Source organism: Sturnus vulgaris, chromosome 4 (assembly GCF_052056855.1).
Source record: "Sturnus vulgaris isolate bStuVul1 chromosome 4, bStuVul1.hap1, whole genome shotgun sequence".
Lineage (NCBI taxonomy): Eukaryota > Metazoa > Chordata > Aves > Passeriformes > Sturnidae > Sturnus > Sturnus vulgaris.
The window spans coordinates 41466338-41481823 of NC_142246.1; the positions used below are offsets into that span (position 1 = coordinate 41466338).

At 38.1% G+C, this 15486-nt stretch overlaps 1 protein-coding gene across 7 annotated transcripts in view; it reads right to left on the reverse strand.

The window, feature by feature from the left end:
• Window positions 1–15486, reverse strand: part of GRIA2 (glutamate ionotropic receptor AMPA type subunit 2) — an 88964-nt gene that overhangs the window by 41993 nt on the left and 31485 nt on the right. For 4 of the 7 annotated variants that reach the window (XM_088163671.1, XM_014883691.2, XM_088163670.1 and 1 more), the window contains exons 3-4: window positions 5904–6143; window positions 1578–1774 (exon numbers count right to left, since the gene is read on the reverse strand). In XM_088163671.1, coding sequence (XP_088019797.1) covers window positions 1578–1774; window positions 5904–6143 — 437 coding nt within the window. Of the gene's footprint in view, window positions 1–1577; window positions 1775–5903; window positions 6144–9258; window positions 9420–10762; window positions 10861–15486 lie in introns of those variants that run through there. The other 3 variants (XR_015803190.1, XM_088163668.1, XM_088163669.1) reach the window with 1 other exon arrangement.

The window sequence follows — 15486 nt, forward strand, 5'->3', positions numbered from 1 at the left end:
AAAGTGGCTAAAAGGTGAAACTGAAGAAAATTACAGTCAGCCAAAGTCTCATATCAGAAATTAAAATGAATATTACATACTTATTTTAAAAAGAATGTATAGGATAGTAAGATAAATTGTAAAAATAATCATGCCAAGATCGAAATATGTCAAAGCAGTATCTTTCTTTTCTCTGGCCTGATAATCAGGAAACAGCAGATGGGATATATCTTGAGTCCAAAAGGTGATTGCTCTGCAGGACATCATTAGAAACTCATAAAAGACATGCACAAGACAAAAAGTCACTGTAAGGTAAGTCGAGAACCATTTGAAAAGCCACACAGAACCAACTGAAGTGGACCTGTAAGGAGTCCTTATGTCAAACATTGCTCTACACTGTAAATTTCTTGACATTGGTAAGTCAGAAAATATGATTTTGAAAAACTGCAGATGATAGAGAGATCACACTCTCAGAGATCAAATGCTCTTGGGAACAGGATCAAATTCAAATTTATCTTGAAAATTAGAAAAACAGTTTGTGGATATGAATTCCAAATAAAACACAAAAAGAGAATGTACTCCATTAAGGACACTGCTCATTGTCTGAGCCTCCTCAAAATATAGCGGCCTTCAAAACAAAGACCAAAATAACAAGCCCTTCAAAAAACCTTCAAACAAATACATTCATACTCTGATGATAAATCCCTACTGATGCTGCACAGTCTCACATGATGAAGCTCAACCCAACAGGGAAATATCCTTACAATTTTCCATTGTGCTCTGCATGCATGAAAAGTAGTAAGGTACAGAGCCAGTAAGACCTTCCCAGACACTAGGACTGAAGTGATGGATTTCAAAGTAATGCAGTAATTTGAATCACAGCAGTGTGATAATGTTGCTAAAAAAAAATTGTAAAAGAAATCATTTTGTCAAATAATTTGCATGGGTGGAGAGAAGACATATTTTACTGTTCTTTTTAAAGCTCAGGAGGCCTTTAGCTATGAAAAACAGCATCCAATTTTGGTTAACACACTTTAAGAGTGACACAAAATGAAGAGACAAGCAAGGAAAGTACAAATGACAAGGAGTTCCAAAACACAAATTTCAATGGGCATTAAATGAGAAAGAGAAGCTGTGATACAGTCTTCAGAAGACATAAAAAGTTCTCAGAAAATGCACTAGAGAGAGAAAATATCTTCTAGGTGGAAAAAGAACTAACGCTTAGACATAACTACCTATACTGGACCAGACAGAATAGTGTATCAACTATGTTTAATACTAAGTATACTAAGTATACTACTTAGGTTGTGAAATAATCTGAGCAAGGTATTTTGTAAATTACTGTTTTTATTTTAAATAACCAAGATAGAAAACTATACAGGATCATCCAGCTGAATTAGCTTGTCTTTGAGCAAATGAAGGGATTATAGGATTTGTATGTTCACTTTCCACCTGGCACGTATGTGGTCCTCAATACAAACTAGTCACTGTCAATGATTCATAATAATCACAAAGATACCATCGCAGCAAATGAACTCATTACATTTACTTATAGAATACAGCTAACTGCTGTCATTGAAGAAAGGAGAAAAGCAAACCTGATCAACAATGTCATTGACTTTATCACGCTCACAGTCCAAAATCACTCGTCTTTCCTTTTTCACCTCCAGATCTTGAAATAGAGAACGGTAAGTTTCATCTTTTCTCTCATTGTTAATATTTCCTACATTGATAGCAGTCACTTGCCACTTCTTTTCAGCAGCAGAATCCAGCACAGCTTGCAATGTTGATAAGCCTAGTGAAGCACAGGAGAAAACAGAAGATATTACTGACAAAGCTTCAGGAATTAACCAGCTTCTGCAATGCAATTTGTGAGATTACTTATTTAAGATCTCCTGTAACTCGTTTGACCTGTCACAAGTGGGCAGAAGTCAGAAACTAAGATATATGTGGGCCCAATCAATTATTATTGCATGACATTTCCATTTGCATCACTGCAAGGCATCAAGGTAAAGCCCTATAAGTACAATCTTTGAGTTTGGCTCAACCTTCTTCAGAACTGGATTGATTTTGCTGGTTTCACTGATCCACTGCTGGAATTCCACATAGTGGGAAAGAGATCTTCTAGGAGAGGAGTGATCCAATTAGAGCAAAAGGATCAGTGGCTTTTTTAAAAAAAGGATCAGCCTTATTAAGGGATCAGCTGCTTAATCAAAAGCTATCGAACAGCTTTTGTTCCCAGCACCTGAGCAGTAAAATACTGGGTACTTAAATAATGATTATTTAAACCCAGACCTGACTGACATCTGTGGCAAGATTCCCATGTTCTGCAGTGATGGTAACGGATTTACTATTTCTGTTGCCTGCAGTCACACGAAAGACGTGCTGAGATATATTTTTCCATATAGATAGGCAGGCTCCATGCTAACACCTACAAGCAGTGTAGAGAAGTTTGCTTCTATCTTGTACTTTTGGCACGATAGGAAGCTGTAATGCTTGTACAGATGCAGCTGCCTACAATTTGCTGTAAAACCGGTGAAGACTTTACTTGACAGATTTTACTTTTTAGGGATGAAATAATGTAGTTGAGAAACATGAAAATTACTGCTGGAAATTAATTGCTGCTATACAAAAAGTACAATTTTAATGATTTCCAGCAGTACAAGAATGAGACTTACCATGTTTCAATTCTTACCAGAGAATTCTACATGATTCTAGAGAGCAGTTTTAGGGATACCAGATACTATTATAGGAAAAAAAAAATTGGACTTTCTTATGAGTGAATTTACATTTTTGCACATTCTTCTGTCCTGAAACCACCAAACATTGGGATTCATCTCTTTGAGACAAATTCTGACGTGGTATGTAAAGGGAGCTTCAGGTATAACTCTCATGAAAGTAATAGTGGTTATGCCCATAAACATAGGAGAGCACTAAGAATTGTCTGTAGGTACAATATTAAATTAAAATTGGTCAGTGTTTAGCAGTTCAGCTTCATCAGTGAAAATGGTAATGACATACAGCACTACAAAAGACTAGTCATCAGCAAAGGTAGAAAATGGCAGGCTTCCAAAAGCATAAACTGAGGAGTTGTCTTACATAATTCTGGTTTTCCAAGTTTCTTTAAGAAAGATTGATATTAAGTTTTGTATGTCATGTAAAGAGTATTTATTTTAAAATCACAGATAACTACAGTCCACTGGTACATATAAACTATTTCAAATGCTAAAGATGAATCTTGTGCTATGCTAAAGGAGAATTTGTGTTAAAAGAGAAAGATTAGTAATGTAAGCAAACTGAGAGATGCAGGGAGCATCTTAAAACACTAAAAAGTACTAAAGTATGTTTAAACCTCAAAATCCTGCTTTAAATTATGAATTATTTTTTTAAAAAAGACAAATCAGCCAAACTGAAACACATTTATTCTGAATAATTGTTTCAAATCTCATTTAGCAGATTTCATGTCCTCCAACCTGTCTAAATTTCCTCTAAGTTAAACAATCTCAACTAGGCACCAATTAATAAGGACTATTAATGCTAATACCACCCATTGCAAAGGGTTCCTATATTTTACTCCTCTGATCTTCTCTTTTTCCTAGGGTTTCTCTTTTCTTGAGGTACTCTCTACAGAGATATCAAATGACTGCCTCGATTCCTCTGGGCTTTTTGGGGTTTTTTTTTGGGTGGCAGATTTGTCATCCCCATACAGCTTAGTCTATTCTGATAGCAGTAACACACTGCAAAATCACAAAAAAAACCCCAAAACAACCAGAAACAAAAACAATCAAACTGAAAGCATTTGCAGCAATACTTCTGTGAAAGTGAAATTTTTCTGGAGAGTAGTAACTAAAGTGGGAGACACTTTGCAGAGGAGAAAATTCCATCAACTTCAGTTGCTGTTTTTTAAGCTGCAGGAGCACTTCTGCTTGGGAAACTCAAGACCTGAACCTCTTTTGGTTATAATGAGACAAACTCTTAACTCAGTGAGCTTAGAAAAGGAAGACTGAACAGAGGCTTAATAACTTAGAATCTGACAATAATGCTACTAATTTTTCCAAAACTCACTGTTAGTAATGACAGAGAGGAGGTAAGGATGGCAAAGGAAACTATTCCACATTACATGGGAATAACTACTATATTACGATAGTAATAGCTTTGGCACGCATATACTGAATGGCCTCACTCCTTATGGACAGGAATGACAGGAAATTGTCCTGTACTTCAGCCAGTTGGTCCCTAACCACAGAGGTGCTCTAACACTAGCAATAAATGATTCTTTAGGAATAAGTCATCAAACTAATTCTTATTAGCCTTCAAAGCTTCCACAAAGAGTTAATTCTCTGTCTTTTTTATCTCACTCCTGAAGGTGGAAACATCTTCAACTCTGTATCGTTCCTTAAATATACATCACTGTCACTACATTAACAGGCAGAAGTGCTTAAAAGAACTGTGGAGTTATGTATCTAGGATTTGATGTCAATGTAGCTGGCTACAAATTGCTTGAATCTGCAGGTTGATCTCATGCAATCTGTGGGGAGCACTGAGGAGCAACGATTTACTCCACATAAGGATAGGAGCTTCATGCCTTGGAGCTTGCTATCACTGGGGTGCCTTGCCACAATCAAAACTAACAGATAAGAAAAAAAGGAAGAAGCAAAGAGTGGCTAGAAAGAACAATCTCATGCTGTTATTCCTGGTCAGATCCAGACAGTGCAGCTCACAAGAACTAGGTGTGTTTCAGTATTTCCAAAATATAAATCACATGCAGGTCACATTCTGCCCACTGCTAGATGATTAACAGAGTATTGGCTAAGAAAGTAGTTTTACATCTGTTCTTTCTAAATGACTGGGAATGTTTCTGATTCTAATGAATTTGAAAAGGAGCTTAGCATTCACTGTTCCATGTGACATTACCTTTGAAGGCCACACACCAGGATTAGTTCTTCTAACTTGAGAGCTTTCAAAAGTCTCTTGAGGAGACCCCTACAGCTTCTGAACATCATGTATAAAATGGCATCAGAATGTAGGGAATTTAAAGTCGCCCCATTAATCAACAAACCATGGAGGTATAACCCTACTTTACCTCTATTAGCATTTTAAAATTTAAAATGCATTACATATTTAACTCTGACCAATGAACATTTAGACAAGTCACAAAATGGTCTCTTTAAAGGGAACAGGTAAGAATAGAAGAAAGCCAAGGACTACTAGGTGAGGACAACCAGAAAACGAAATTATAATAATGGAATTCCAGAAAAAGCACTCAAAACCCCCACCTTTTCTGGATAAAGCTGCTGCTTCTCAGAAAATTAATTGATATGCCATGATATACCACAGTTTGCCAGTGATATTTTCAAGTTCACAAACTGTTATATTACTACTACAGCCACAAAAGGGCATGAGAAGGCTGTATGGTGGAGTTAATTCATCCTAAGCAGTGGATTTGGGTTTATCAGGATCAACAATAAAATCTAAGCTCAACAGAGGCAAGGAAGTCAATATCAAAAGCAGTCTCCAAAGAAGTAGGTACTAACTGCATCCATGATTTATTGCTTGCCTGGTGCCCAACTATGGATTTTGCATATGTGAATTTGTGGTAGCAGATAGCCCTTCATGCTCAGATTTTTTAGATGTTTCTTCAACAAAAAAAGAAAAAAATTTACATAAAAACTGTTTTACAGCATGTGACTAATGTCACTTTGCTTAACAGTTTTCAGCAATTCTACTCATGCATAATTTCATTCTCATTGAAAAATTTTGTTTCTGCCCCAAAAACTCATTTCTAAATTCAAGAAACACTTGATTCAATCACACTTTTGTTGGAGGTAGATACTTCTTCAGTTATTTACTTATCTAATATGAATTCCAGATTTCAACGAGAGACACCTGCCAAACAGGGTGTAGGTAAAAGTACCACATCTTACCTCTGTCACTGTCATATAAATATGCAAACTTGGTCCACTGATAGTATTCAATCAAGCTAAGAAGAGCTCCTTTGAGGTCAGGTCTCATCTGAATGACAAAGGGATGTGTTCCATCTGTTGGAAAGCTGGGAGTTATGAAGGAGACATGAAGAGTCCCACAGAATGATGTTATAGTATTTACAGACTTCTTGTCGTAGAATCCAAAAATAGCAAAGACTCCTCTTGAAAACTGGGAGCAGACTAGAAAGAAGAAAGACAGAAAATCAGTGGGAGAATTTATTTTAAAAAGTTATTGAAAACTCTATAATGTATACATTTATGAGAAATATATGTCTGAAAACTGTCTGATCACATAAAGACAGGGCAAAAAAAAATACTCCGCTATGGAGATAATTTGTTAGCATTATCAATCAGTAATACAAAAATTACACTAGAAAAAACAACAAAAGGAAAGTATCAGATATGTGGTGCACACTCCTAGATGATAAATTCAGAAATAAAATTCACAGACTTATTCTTAAATTCAATTTATGTTGCAAAGAACAGTGATGACAGACATCAATGGCAGCTGCGATTCAAAAAATGAGACATTATGGCCACACACAGCATTATAGAAATAGATAATGTTTTGTTATGTTAAAAATAAACTGCCTCTGAGGTCAAGATTCACTGAGCTTTTTGCAAAATACTTTAAATAACTTTCCATTTGTAGAAACACAAAGCCAAAACTGAACACAAATCTATCAAGAGCACTAAGAAGTCCATTTGCTTTAAAACCCTCCTATATCAAACAAAGCATTATTTTAATCTCTGCTTTGTAGGACTCAGCAAAAGCTGGTCCTTCTGGATGACACCTGCAGTCATGTTGCAGGAAGAATAACCTCAAAAGTGTAAATAACATGCTGATCATTCACTTTTTATCAGTGGAGACAATTCAAGCCAGTTGATGAATGTGACTGACCATGATGGCCTGTGCAAAGGAGCTGGCTCTTCTGGGGTATCCTTTTATTTGAGACTGCAGGGTGTACTAGTGCCTAAATTCTAAACCCAGGGTACTATATGGAAATATTAAGCTCTGATTAATTCACACTTATCACTTATGCATTCTTTGGTTTGCAGAGTCACCTTGAACAAGAGACACATCCTTCTAGAGACACCTGACCCGCTTACAGATAGAAATCACTGTGTAATTGATGCTAATTTTGCCCGGCCATTTAGTGCAATAATCCTGGAATATAATTCATATAAGGGCAAAAATAAATTTATTTATTTTTAGAATTTCCTAGATTTGAACTAATAATGTATTTTTATCTTTCAAAGTTATTTTATCTTTATTTTTAAAACTGTGTTTCTTTTTTAAAAAGAAATATTATCCCTTTATGCCTGTTACTACTCATTGCTATCTTCTTTTCATGGCTTTGCCTATGTATCTATACTACTGCTCATCTCTCAAACCCTAATTATTCCTATACTCCAATTAAAAGCACCTAAACAGGATAAGTGAAATCCTGAGTCTGCCAGTCTTAAGTTTTCTCCTATTAACTTTAATTAGGTCAGAATTTTGCCTCAGGTGAGAAAATACAAGTGATTAAAAAGCTTGATGAGTAACATCTCTTTATAAAAGGATGCTGCAGGTTTTACAGGGCTAGAGTACAAGATGGTCAAACCTTTTCCATCCTAACTACAAATCATTACAGTATCATAGGAGTGTTTTGAGTGGAAAAGACTTTTAAGATCAGAGTCCAACCATCCACCATAAAGACATTTACTATACTTACTCAACAGCTTCCCTGGGAAAATTGTTCCAGTGCCTCTCAACCCCTTCCATTAAGAAATTTTTCCTAACATCCAGTCTAAATATCCCCTATCCTAACTTGAGGCCATTTCCTCTTCCATTGCTTGTTATCTGAGAGGAGACCAACTTCCACATTTCTACACCCTCCTTCCAGGCAGTTGTAGAGAGTGGTAAGGTCTCTCCTGAGCCTCCTTTGCACCACGCAAAATATTCCCAGCTGCCCCAATTGGTCCTCACAAGACTTGTGCTCCAGGCCCTTCCCCAGCCCCATTTCCCTTCTCTGGACACGCTCCAGCACCTCAATGTTCCGTGTATTGAGGGGCCAGAACTGGATTTGAGGTGTGGCCTCACCAGTGCCAAGTACAAGTGGACAATCCCTGCCCTGGTTCTGCTGGCCACACCATTTCTGATCCAGGCCAGGATGCCATTGTCCTTCTTGGCCACCTGGGCACATGCTGGCTCATGTTCAGCTGGCTGTTGACCAGCACACTCCCAGGTCCTTTCCCACGGGGCAGCTTTCCAGCTGCTCTTCTCCCAACCTGTAGTGCTCATCCATCCAGACTATCCAGATCCCTCTGTGGAGCCTTCCAGCCCTCCAGCAGACCGACATGCCGACCCAACTTGGTGTCCTCTGCAAACTGACCAAGAGCACACAGGATCCTCTCGTCCAAGTGGTTGATAAATACATCAAACAGGGCTGGCCCCAACACTGTGTCCTGGGAGACACCACTTGTGACTGGCTGCCAGCTGGATGGAGCTCCATTCACCACTCCTCTCTGGGCCTGACCACCCAGCCAGCCTTTTACTCTTCCAAGCCAAAACCAGTCAGTTTCTCCAGCGGAATGCTATGGAAAATGGTGTCAAAGGCTTTACTAAAGCCAGGTAAACAAGCTTTCACAGCCTTTCCCTCATCTACCAGGTGGGCTGTCTTGCCATAGAAGGAGATCAGGCTGGATGAGCAAACCTGCCTTTCACAAATCTGTTCTGGTTGGGCCTGATCACCTGTTTGACCTGCATTGGCTTGTGACAGCATTCAAGATGACCTTCCCCAGCACCAAGGTTTGGCTGACAGGCCAGGTTATCCTTCCAACTCTTGTAGATGGGTGTCACCTTTGCTAATTTCCAGACAACGGAACCTCCACAGTCCTAGCAGACTTAATGTCAAGTCAACTGACTCATGGCCAAAAAAACCTCCCAAAATTCTACTGATGACACCAGGCTTAGAGCCAGGCATTGATCTGCTGGCTTGCTGGTTTTTTCTGTTTCTTCCCTCATCTTGGCTGCACCTGGAAGGATAGAGGAAAACACCACGTGTGCTCCTGATCCCTCAACCAGCTGTCGCAAGTCCCTTGAAGTCTCTTGGTTGCTCTCAGAGAGACTTCAGGGACATGGGACAGTCTTCAGGGACTTGCTCAGATTTCTTGTTGCAACTTCATTAGTGCCTATATGAAAAAAATCAATCAAGGATAATCAATCAAAGGCAGTATTCAGGGCAGGAAGCTTTCTCTTCATGTCTTAAACCCAAGCCCCAAGGAGGCAGGGCTGGCTGGCATAAGGTACCTTCTGTTCTCTTCAGAGGGGATTCTCCTATGGAAATGACCCATCTTTTTTCTTCATGGAAGCAGTTTTGATGCAGAGCGTAGGCCAACTTCAGCAATACCTCCATGCTGGATGAACCACTGTCCTTGTTATTGTTCAGTTTCACTTGCAGAGCCTCATACCTGTTAAAGGAGGGCACCTGGGAAGGTGGGGCAGTCGCAGAGGAGACACACCAGCTACACCAGGCAGGAACCCATCACCACTGCTCCCTATCCCTTAAGTCACTGTGCTCACCCAGGCTGAGAGACAAAAGGAAATCAATCCTCTCTGTCATGTATCCAGTCTGCCTGTCCAGCCTGTGTCAGGGAAAGCAGGTAACTTTTAGACCCTCTCTCTCCCTCCCTGCTACTCTTCAATGCACTCACCTCCCAGAACTCTGTCACTAAGCATAAAGGAATTCCCCTCCCAGGCACACCTCCCACAGGAGTGCTCCCTGCTGCTGGTCAGTACTGGTAAGAGCCAGCTCCACCCTCCAGCCCTACACCTGTGTGGCAGCATGTTCCCATCAGAGCTGGGTCATGTTGAACAAAGATTTCTGGAAAATGGCTGTGAATTTTCTGAATAGCTTTACTGTTTAAGTTCTGGAACTCCTTGTTCTATTCCACATCATTATGCTCTCACTGAGGCAAAACCAACTCACTACCTCCCCACACAATCATGAATAACTGTTTCCCATGGACAGAGAAGGCTAAATACTGTCTGAACTTGCTACAATAAAGGCATTAATGCCTCATAACTCACCTTCAAAAATGTACATAAAAATAAAGCATCACTTTACTTCTGGATTCCTGGATGAGAATCTTGCAAAGACTGTTATTTGTACACTACTGTGACCTTCTGTATTAAACCATTTAAATACTGCATATAAGGTGACAGAGACAACAGTTGTCTCTCAAAAGGCCACTGAAAAATAAAAATGTTTTATGCCACTACTGCCAACACCTGTCACACTGCTTTTCTTCCATCACCAGTAAGCAATTTTAGGCATAGAAGGAATAATGTTCCCTCTAAGCCAACAGCCAGAAAATTTGAAAACCAAAGGTGATGCCTTTTCAGAATCACCACCCATCCCCTCCTCACCTTCCTGACACTGGAGACCTTTACCTTGACCCATGAGTTTTCTCACCTTTGCTCTTCCTATCTCCTTCTCTGTATGCTGGGGACAGAGGGGAGAGTGAGTGGCTGTGTGAGTGCTTTTCAGCTGGTAGGGTTAAACCATGACAAGATAAAAGGTGTTATTCCACCTTCCACCCACAGGACAGACCTGTAAATAGCACTGGCCTGTGATTCACTGTAACTCTTCAGTGACACAAACATGCACCCACTCTACATCCTCCCTGACAAGGCACAAACTCATACCACCTCTCATCACAACTTACTTAAATACAGCACTCTTGGTTCAACACAGTGAATAACTCTCTGTTTAATAGTCTCTACACCTGATAAATCAGCAGTCCTTACATACATGTTTTCTTCCGGGGAAGGTTGAAAAAACTGGAATTTTGATCTCCTCTCTTGCACAAAGTGAAGGACAGTAAAGAGCACCATCTCCAGCTGGGAAAGTCAAGTCACTGCAATTCTAAGTACCTAGAGGAGCTGTGATTTAAAAGCTGAATTACACACAAACACGGGTAAACAATCCCAACAAATAATACGGTAAAAGCAAAAACATTTTGTATTTTAAAAATTATTATAAAACCTGCCAAACAGAAACAATGTCTCATTTAATTCAACCAGGACTCCCTTAATGTGAGATAAAATGTCTCTAATACAAATCCTCAAGTATGGACATAACTCACACCTGAGGGTTTTTTTTATTCTTTCAGCCAGAAAAATCAGGATCAATTATAACCAGGTAAAAATAAATTTTCATCAGCAGTGATCAGTGTCACAATATCACACAGAAAAACTTCAGTGTTATAGTTTTCTGTGTGAAATTCCACTAAAGTTAAGTGGACAAGCATCTATGCTATGTAATAAAAACGTGCTAAAAATAAGCATTTAGACTTTGTCAAAGGACAAATTCTTGCAATTCTTGTAGGGCTTTTTTTGTCCTTTAGGAGCAGAAGGGAAAAGAAGGGACAGTATTTCTAAATATAATGGTGACCCAGTGGATAATGCAGAAATTGCAATTGTTTTTGGCAGCATTCCCACCTCAGACTAACTCTACAGTCTTGTTGCTATAGCTGGAAGACATTAGTTTTGTAACAGTGAATCACAAGCTGTTCACAATTATTAGAGTAAAAAAAAAGTCATGATGATTAGGACTCATAAGCCTTTGAAATATGAAAGATCTATTTCATTAATGACATTAGAACCAACTGCCAGGATTCATTTCTTTCAAGCTCTCCTATATGAATTGGGTTTTTTTTGGTTTATGAGGTCCCTTCTAGAAACAGTCTACAGCTTACTTATCAACAAGAGGGGAAGAATATAGTAAGCTCATTTTGTGACCACTTTTCTAAAGAGATTCTCCTAAAATAGCAAATAACTGTGAATTCCAAGAAACAGGGTAAATAGAGATTCTCAAAAAGGAACAATTATGAGAAGGTTTTGTTATAGTTAAGGTTTAAGTATTTTATATTTGACTTCTTGTTCTACAAACATAGCTGGGCAGAAACCTAGCTTGCCTTTGTTTTCCAGTGCACTAAAAAGGTGCCCTTTTATTCCAAAAGCTAGGGGCCAGATTTGTTCAACAACAAAATTAAGCTTAAGTCTGCAACGAGAAATAAGTGCCCTGTCAGAGGGCAGCCAAAACTTCTTGCTCCATTATTAGCTCTTCCATTGTTAACTACATCTGCTGCTTTTTAGAACTCCTTTTTGCCACAATGCATTCATACCTTTCTCTCTTTCCCATTTTCTCCATTTCACTATTCTGTTTGTCAGTGAACTCTATAAGCAGGATAACCTGATATTTTACCACTGTGGTCATAACTGGTTATTCAGAAACAAAGAAATACAGCACTATACACTCTTTGACTCTCATCATATAGAGCACATATGTCTGTGATGCATATCATCCTATACCCAAAGCTCAGGAAGTGCCAACTGTAGAGTACACTTGCAAATTCCAAATATAAACATATTACAAATACGCTAAGCTTTACAGAGTGAATTGACTCCAGTAAAGGAATGATAGTTTGTTTGCATGACTGAAGAAATGAATCATTAAATCACATAGAAATACTTGGATTTGAATACATATGCTTAGAAACTCATTCTGATTAAGTCCTCCTAAGCCAAGATTTTCTTCCTTCAGTATTCTTCAAAGGGAAAGTAACAAACCTAATAATTATTTACATTCAGAGACAACTAAATTGGAAAAAGAAAACTAGCAAAGTGCTATTTACTTACTGAAACAAATGTCTAATAGTACCTGCTTACAGGTAAATTTCCAAACACTGGTATCATGACTCTTGACATACTGCTGAATTTTTATTTTATGAGAATTTTGACACTTGTTTTCTGTCCAAAGATGAAAATTTAAAATGAGAAAGTATTTGCCATTCAGTGCTTAGATTTCAAATGCTGTCCAGTATTAATGTGGCTTTATATATTATTTTATTGGTTTATTATTAGTGCTAACAAAACTGTTTAAATATTAGAATAGGGAAATAAGTATTCAGTGCAATAATGTAATCACACACAATGGAATTATTATTCTCTCGCTTCTATGAGAAAGAAACTATAGCATAAATATAAAGAAAGAGTTAAGCACTGCCTCTCCAAAAGAGACCAAAACACAAAGGAAACCTCATTGGTTTGAAAACTTGATTTGGAAGTAGCCAGGAACAAGATGTAGAAACTGAATGCCCAGTTTACACAATCATTTCAGCTTCTAAAAGACCATGTTATGAATAAGCAGACAGTGGAAAGGAACAACAGATGGAACAAAAAAAAGCAGGAATCACAGAGAAAAGAAAGAATTCATGTATGATTGAAACTGTATAGAAAATCATTGTGAACATAAAAGCCAGTATGGATTGCTTCCAAAGCCATTACAAAAATTGCAGCACAGCAGACAGCATATTGCATACCCTTTCCTAGACTAAATAATTTTTTTCAGCTAATACTATAGGTATAGTCTGCATGGTCTATTTCACCCATTCAGATCCTACGATTACCTCCTAGATATAAGCATCCCCTCAGGAAAATTGAATAAGGTATAAGGAATCACCCAGTCCATCCACAGGGACATTTAGAACCACAAAAAAATGCATGTTTTAAGCAGAACAACCTAAGATAGAAATGTTTTATTCTAAAGGCAATGGTAGGCTAACTGAAATTGGGAAGAAAACAGTTCCCCAAGGCTCAAAGAAAAGCATAATAACTGAAAAACAGCAGATCAAAGCTTCATGCTAGTATTCAATAAAACATAGGGCACAGCACCCAAACAAAAGCTGGCATTTTAAAATTCCAAGATACCCTTTACCAAAGATGAGAAGCAATCAATGCCAATTTAAAAAATCAATGGCAATCAGAACTAAAAATACATTATACTTCTGGATAACAAAACAATGAACTGCACTGAAGACCTTCTCTTTTATGTCTGCAAATTTTAATTCCTGCCCTGATAAATGTGGAGTTTTGTTTATTTTAAGCATTTAAGAAAATCTGCCTAAAATTATAGTCATTCAAGACTTACCTAAAGTGTGTACTTCCCTCTTTGCAGATTGCTCATGCACATACCTTATGGCTAAAAAAAACCCAAAACAAACCAGACCCCATTGGGAAAGGTGATCGTTGAACATTGAGCTCACACACAAAGAACAATGTGGAGTTTGTAAATACTTCAGTAATGCTCCTCTTCACCTGTGCGCTCAGAATTAATGCACAAAACGTGACTTACAGCAACAGACAGTGAGCTCACAAGCCATCGGTCTGTATCAGAATGATGGGGGGGGGGGGTCTGTTCTTCACAGAGCTGACTAGGGAAATTCTCACAGCCTCACAGACTGAAAAAGGAAGAATTTAAATCCCGAGGTTAGAATGTCTGTAGAGGACAATTATGGCGGAGCAGATATAAAGGGTATTTCTTTGCATCTTTCCTGGCAGAAATGCCATCTTCAGTTACTGCTACAACCTGAACTGTTTGCTTAGAGATTATGCAATTTCATGGAACTTTCCACACCTTGTTATTAGCAAAACCAGCTCTGATAATTTTGTAAAATTAAGACTCAAAATCTGGTTTGCTGCAGTACAAAACAAACTCAAAAGCCAGAGGAAAGGCAGGTTAATTTATTTCCACTGGTCAATCATACTTCACACTGAGGAAAGAAATTTTGTGCCAACACGGAGATATTTTAAGCAAGCACAAAAAAGCCTTCAAGAAGTTAGTAGCCATCTGTTAGGGAAGTACATGATGATAGGCACAGCTTCTCTATATGCTAATGCTGCAATAATGAAGGTGGTAAATAAACAATGTTCACAATAAAACAGGTCAGAAAAACAGTCTGTTTCAATGACAGTTGCATTCAATTACATATTGTTTGGCTGTGCACTGTGAAGTATTTGAAAATCTTTTTCACTGCTAGGACAATTACCATGATGCAAAAGAAATCATTACAACACCGTTGGAAAGAATCACTTTAAAACTATTATGTTTTTATGAATCAAGTAAGATTCCCAGAATAAAATTAAAATGCAAGTCTCCTCATGAAAGAAAAAAAAGAAGTTCATATTCCACAAAATTATTACACAATTCCTCACTATTAGGATCCTAATGTATTTGTCCAAACCTCCATTTTCTCCAGCTGACGGAGATATGTTTCCTGAACCCCAAATACAGTGACCTGGAAACTCTATTAAATAACAGAAATATATCTTGTCTCCAAAATCAAGATATTCTTCAGGAAGCTTCTCTCCCCTTCCTCACTTCTTTCTCTCCTTCTAAATAAAAACCATTCTGTCTCCATTCGATTACACAAACTTTAAGTCACTTAATTTCCTTCAAATCTAAGAACTCACCTTGCAAATATGCCTGGCTAACTTTCTGACTGTGTTCCTACCTTTCCCAACAATTACAACCTTGCAGTAATTTAGAACGTCCAACAAAGTATTACCTCCTACATGTAGAAGCAGACAATCAAACCTAAGAAGAGGCTACTGGCTTTTTGGAGCCATAGTGCCAGTCATGGAGAAGTAATCTATTTGAGGGCCAGGCTTGCTTTGTTCAATCAGCATAACTCT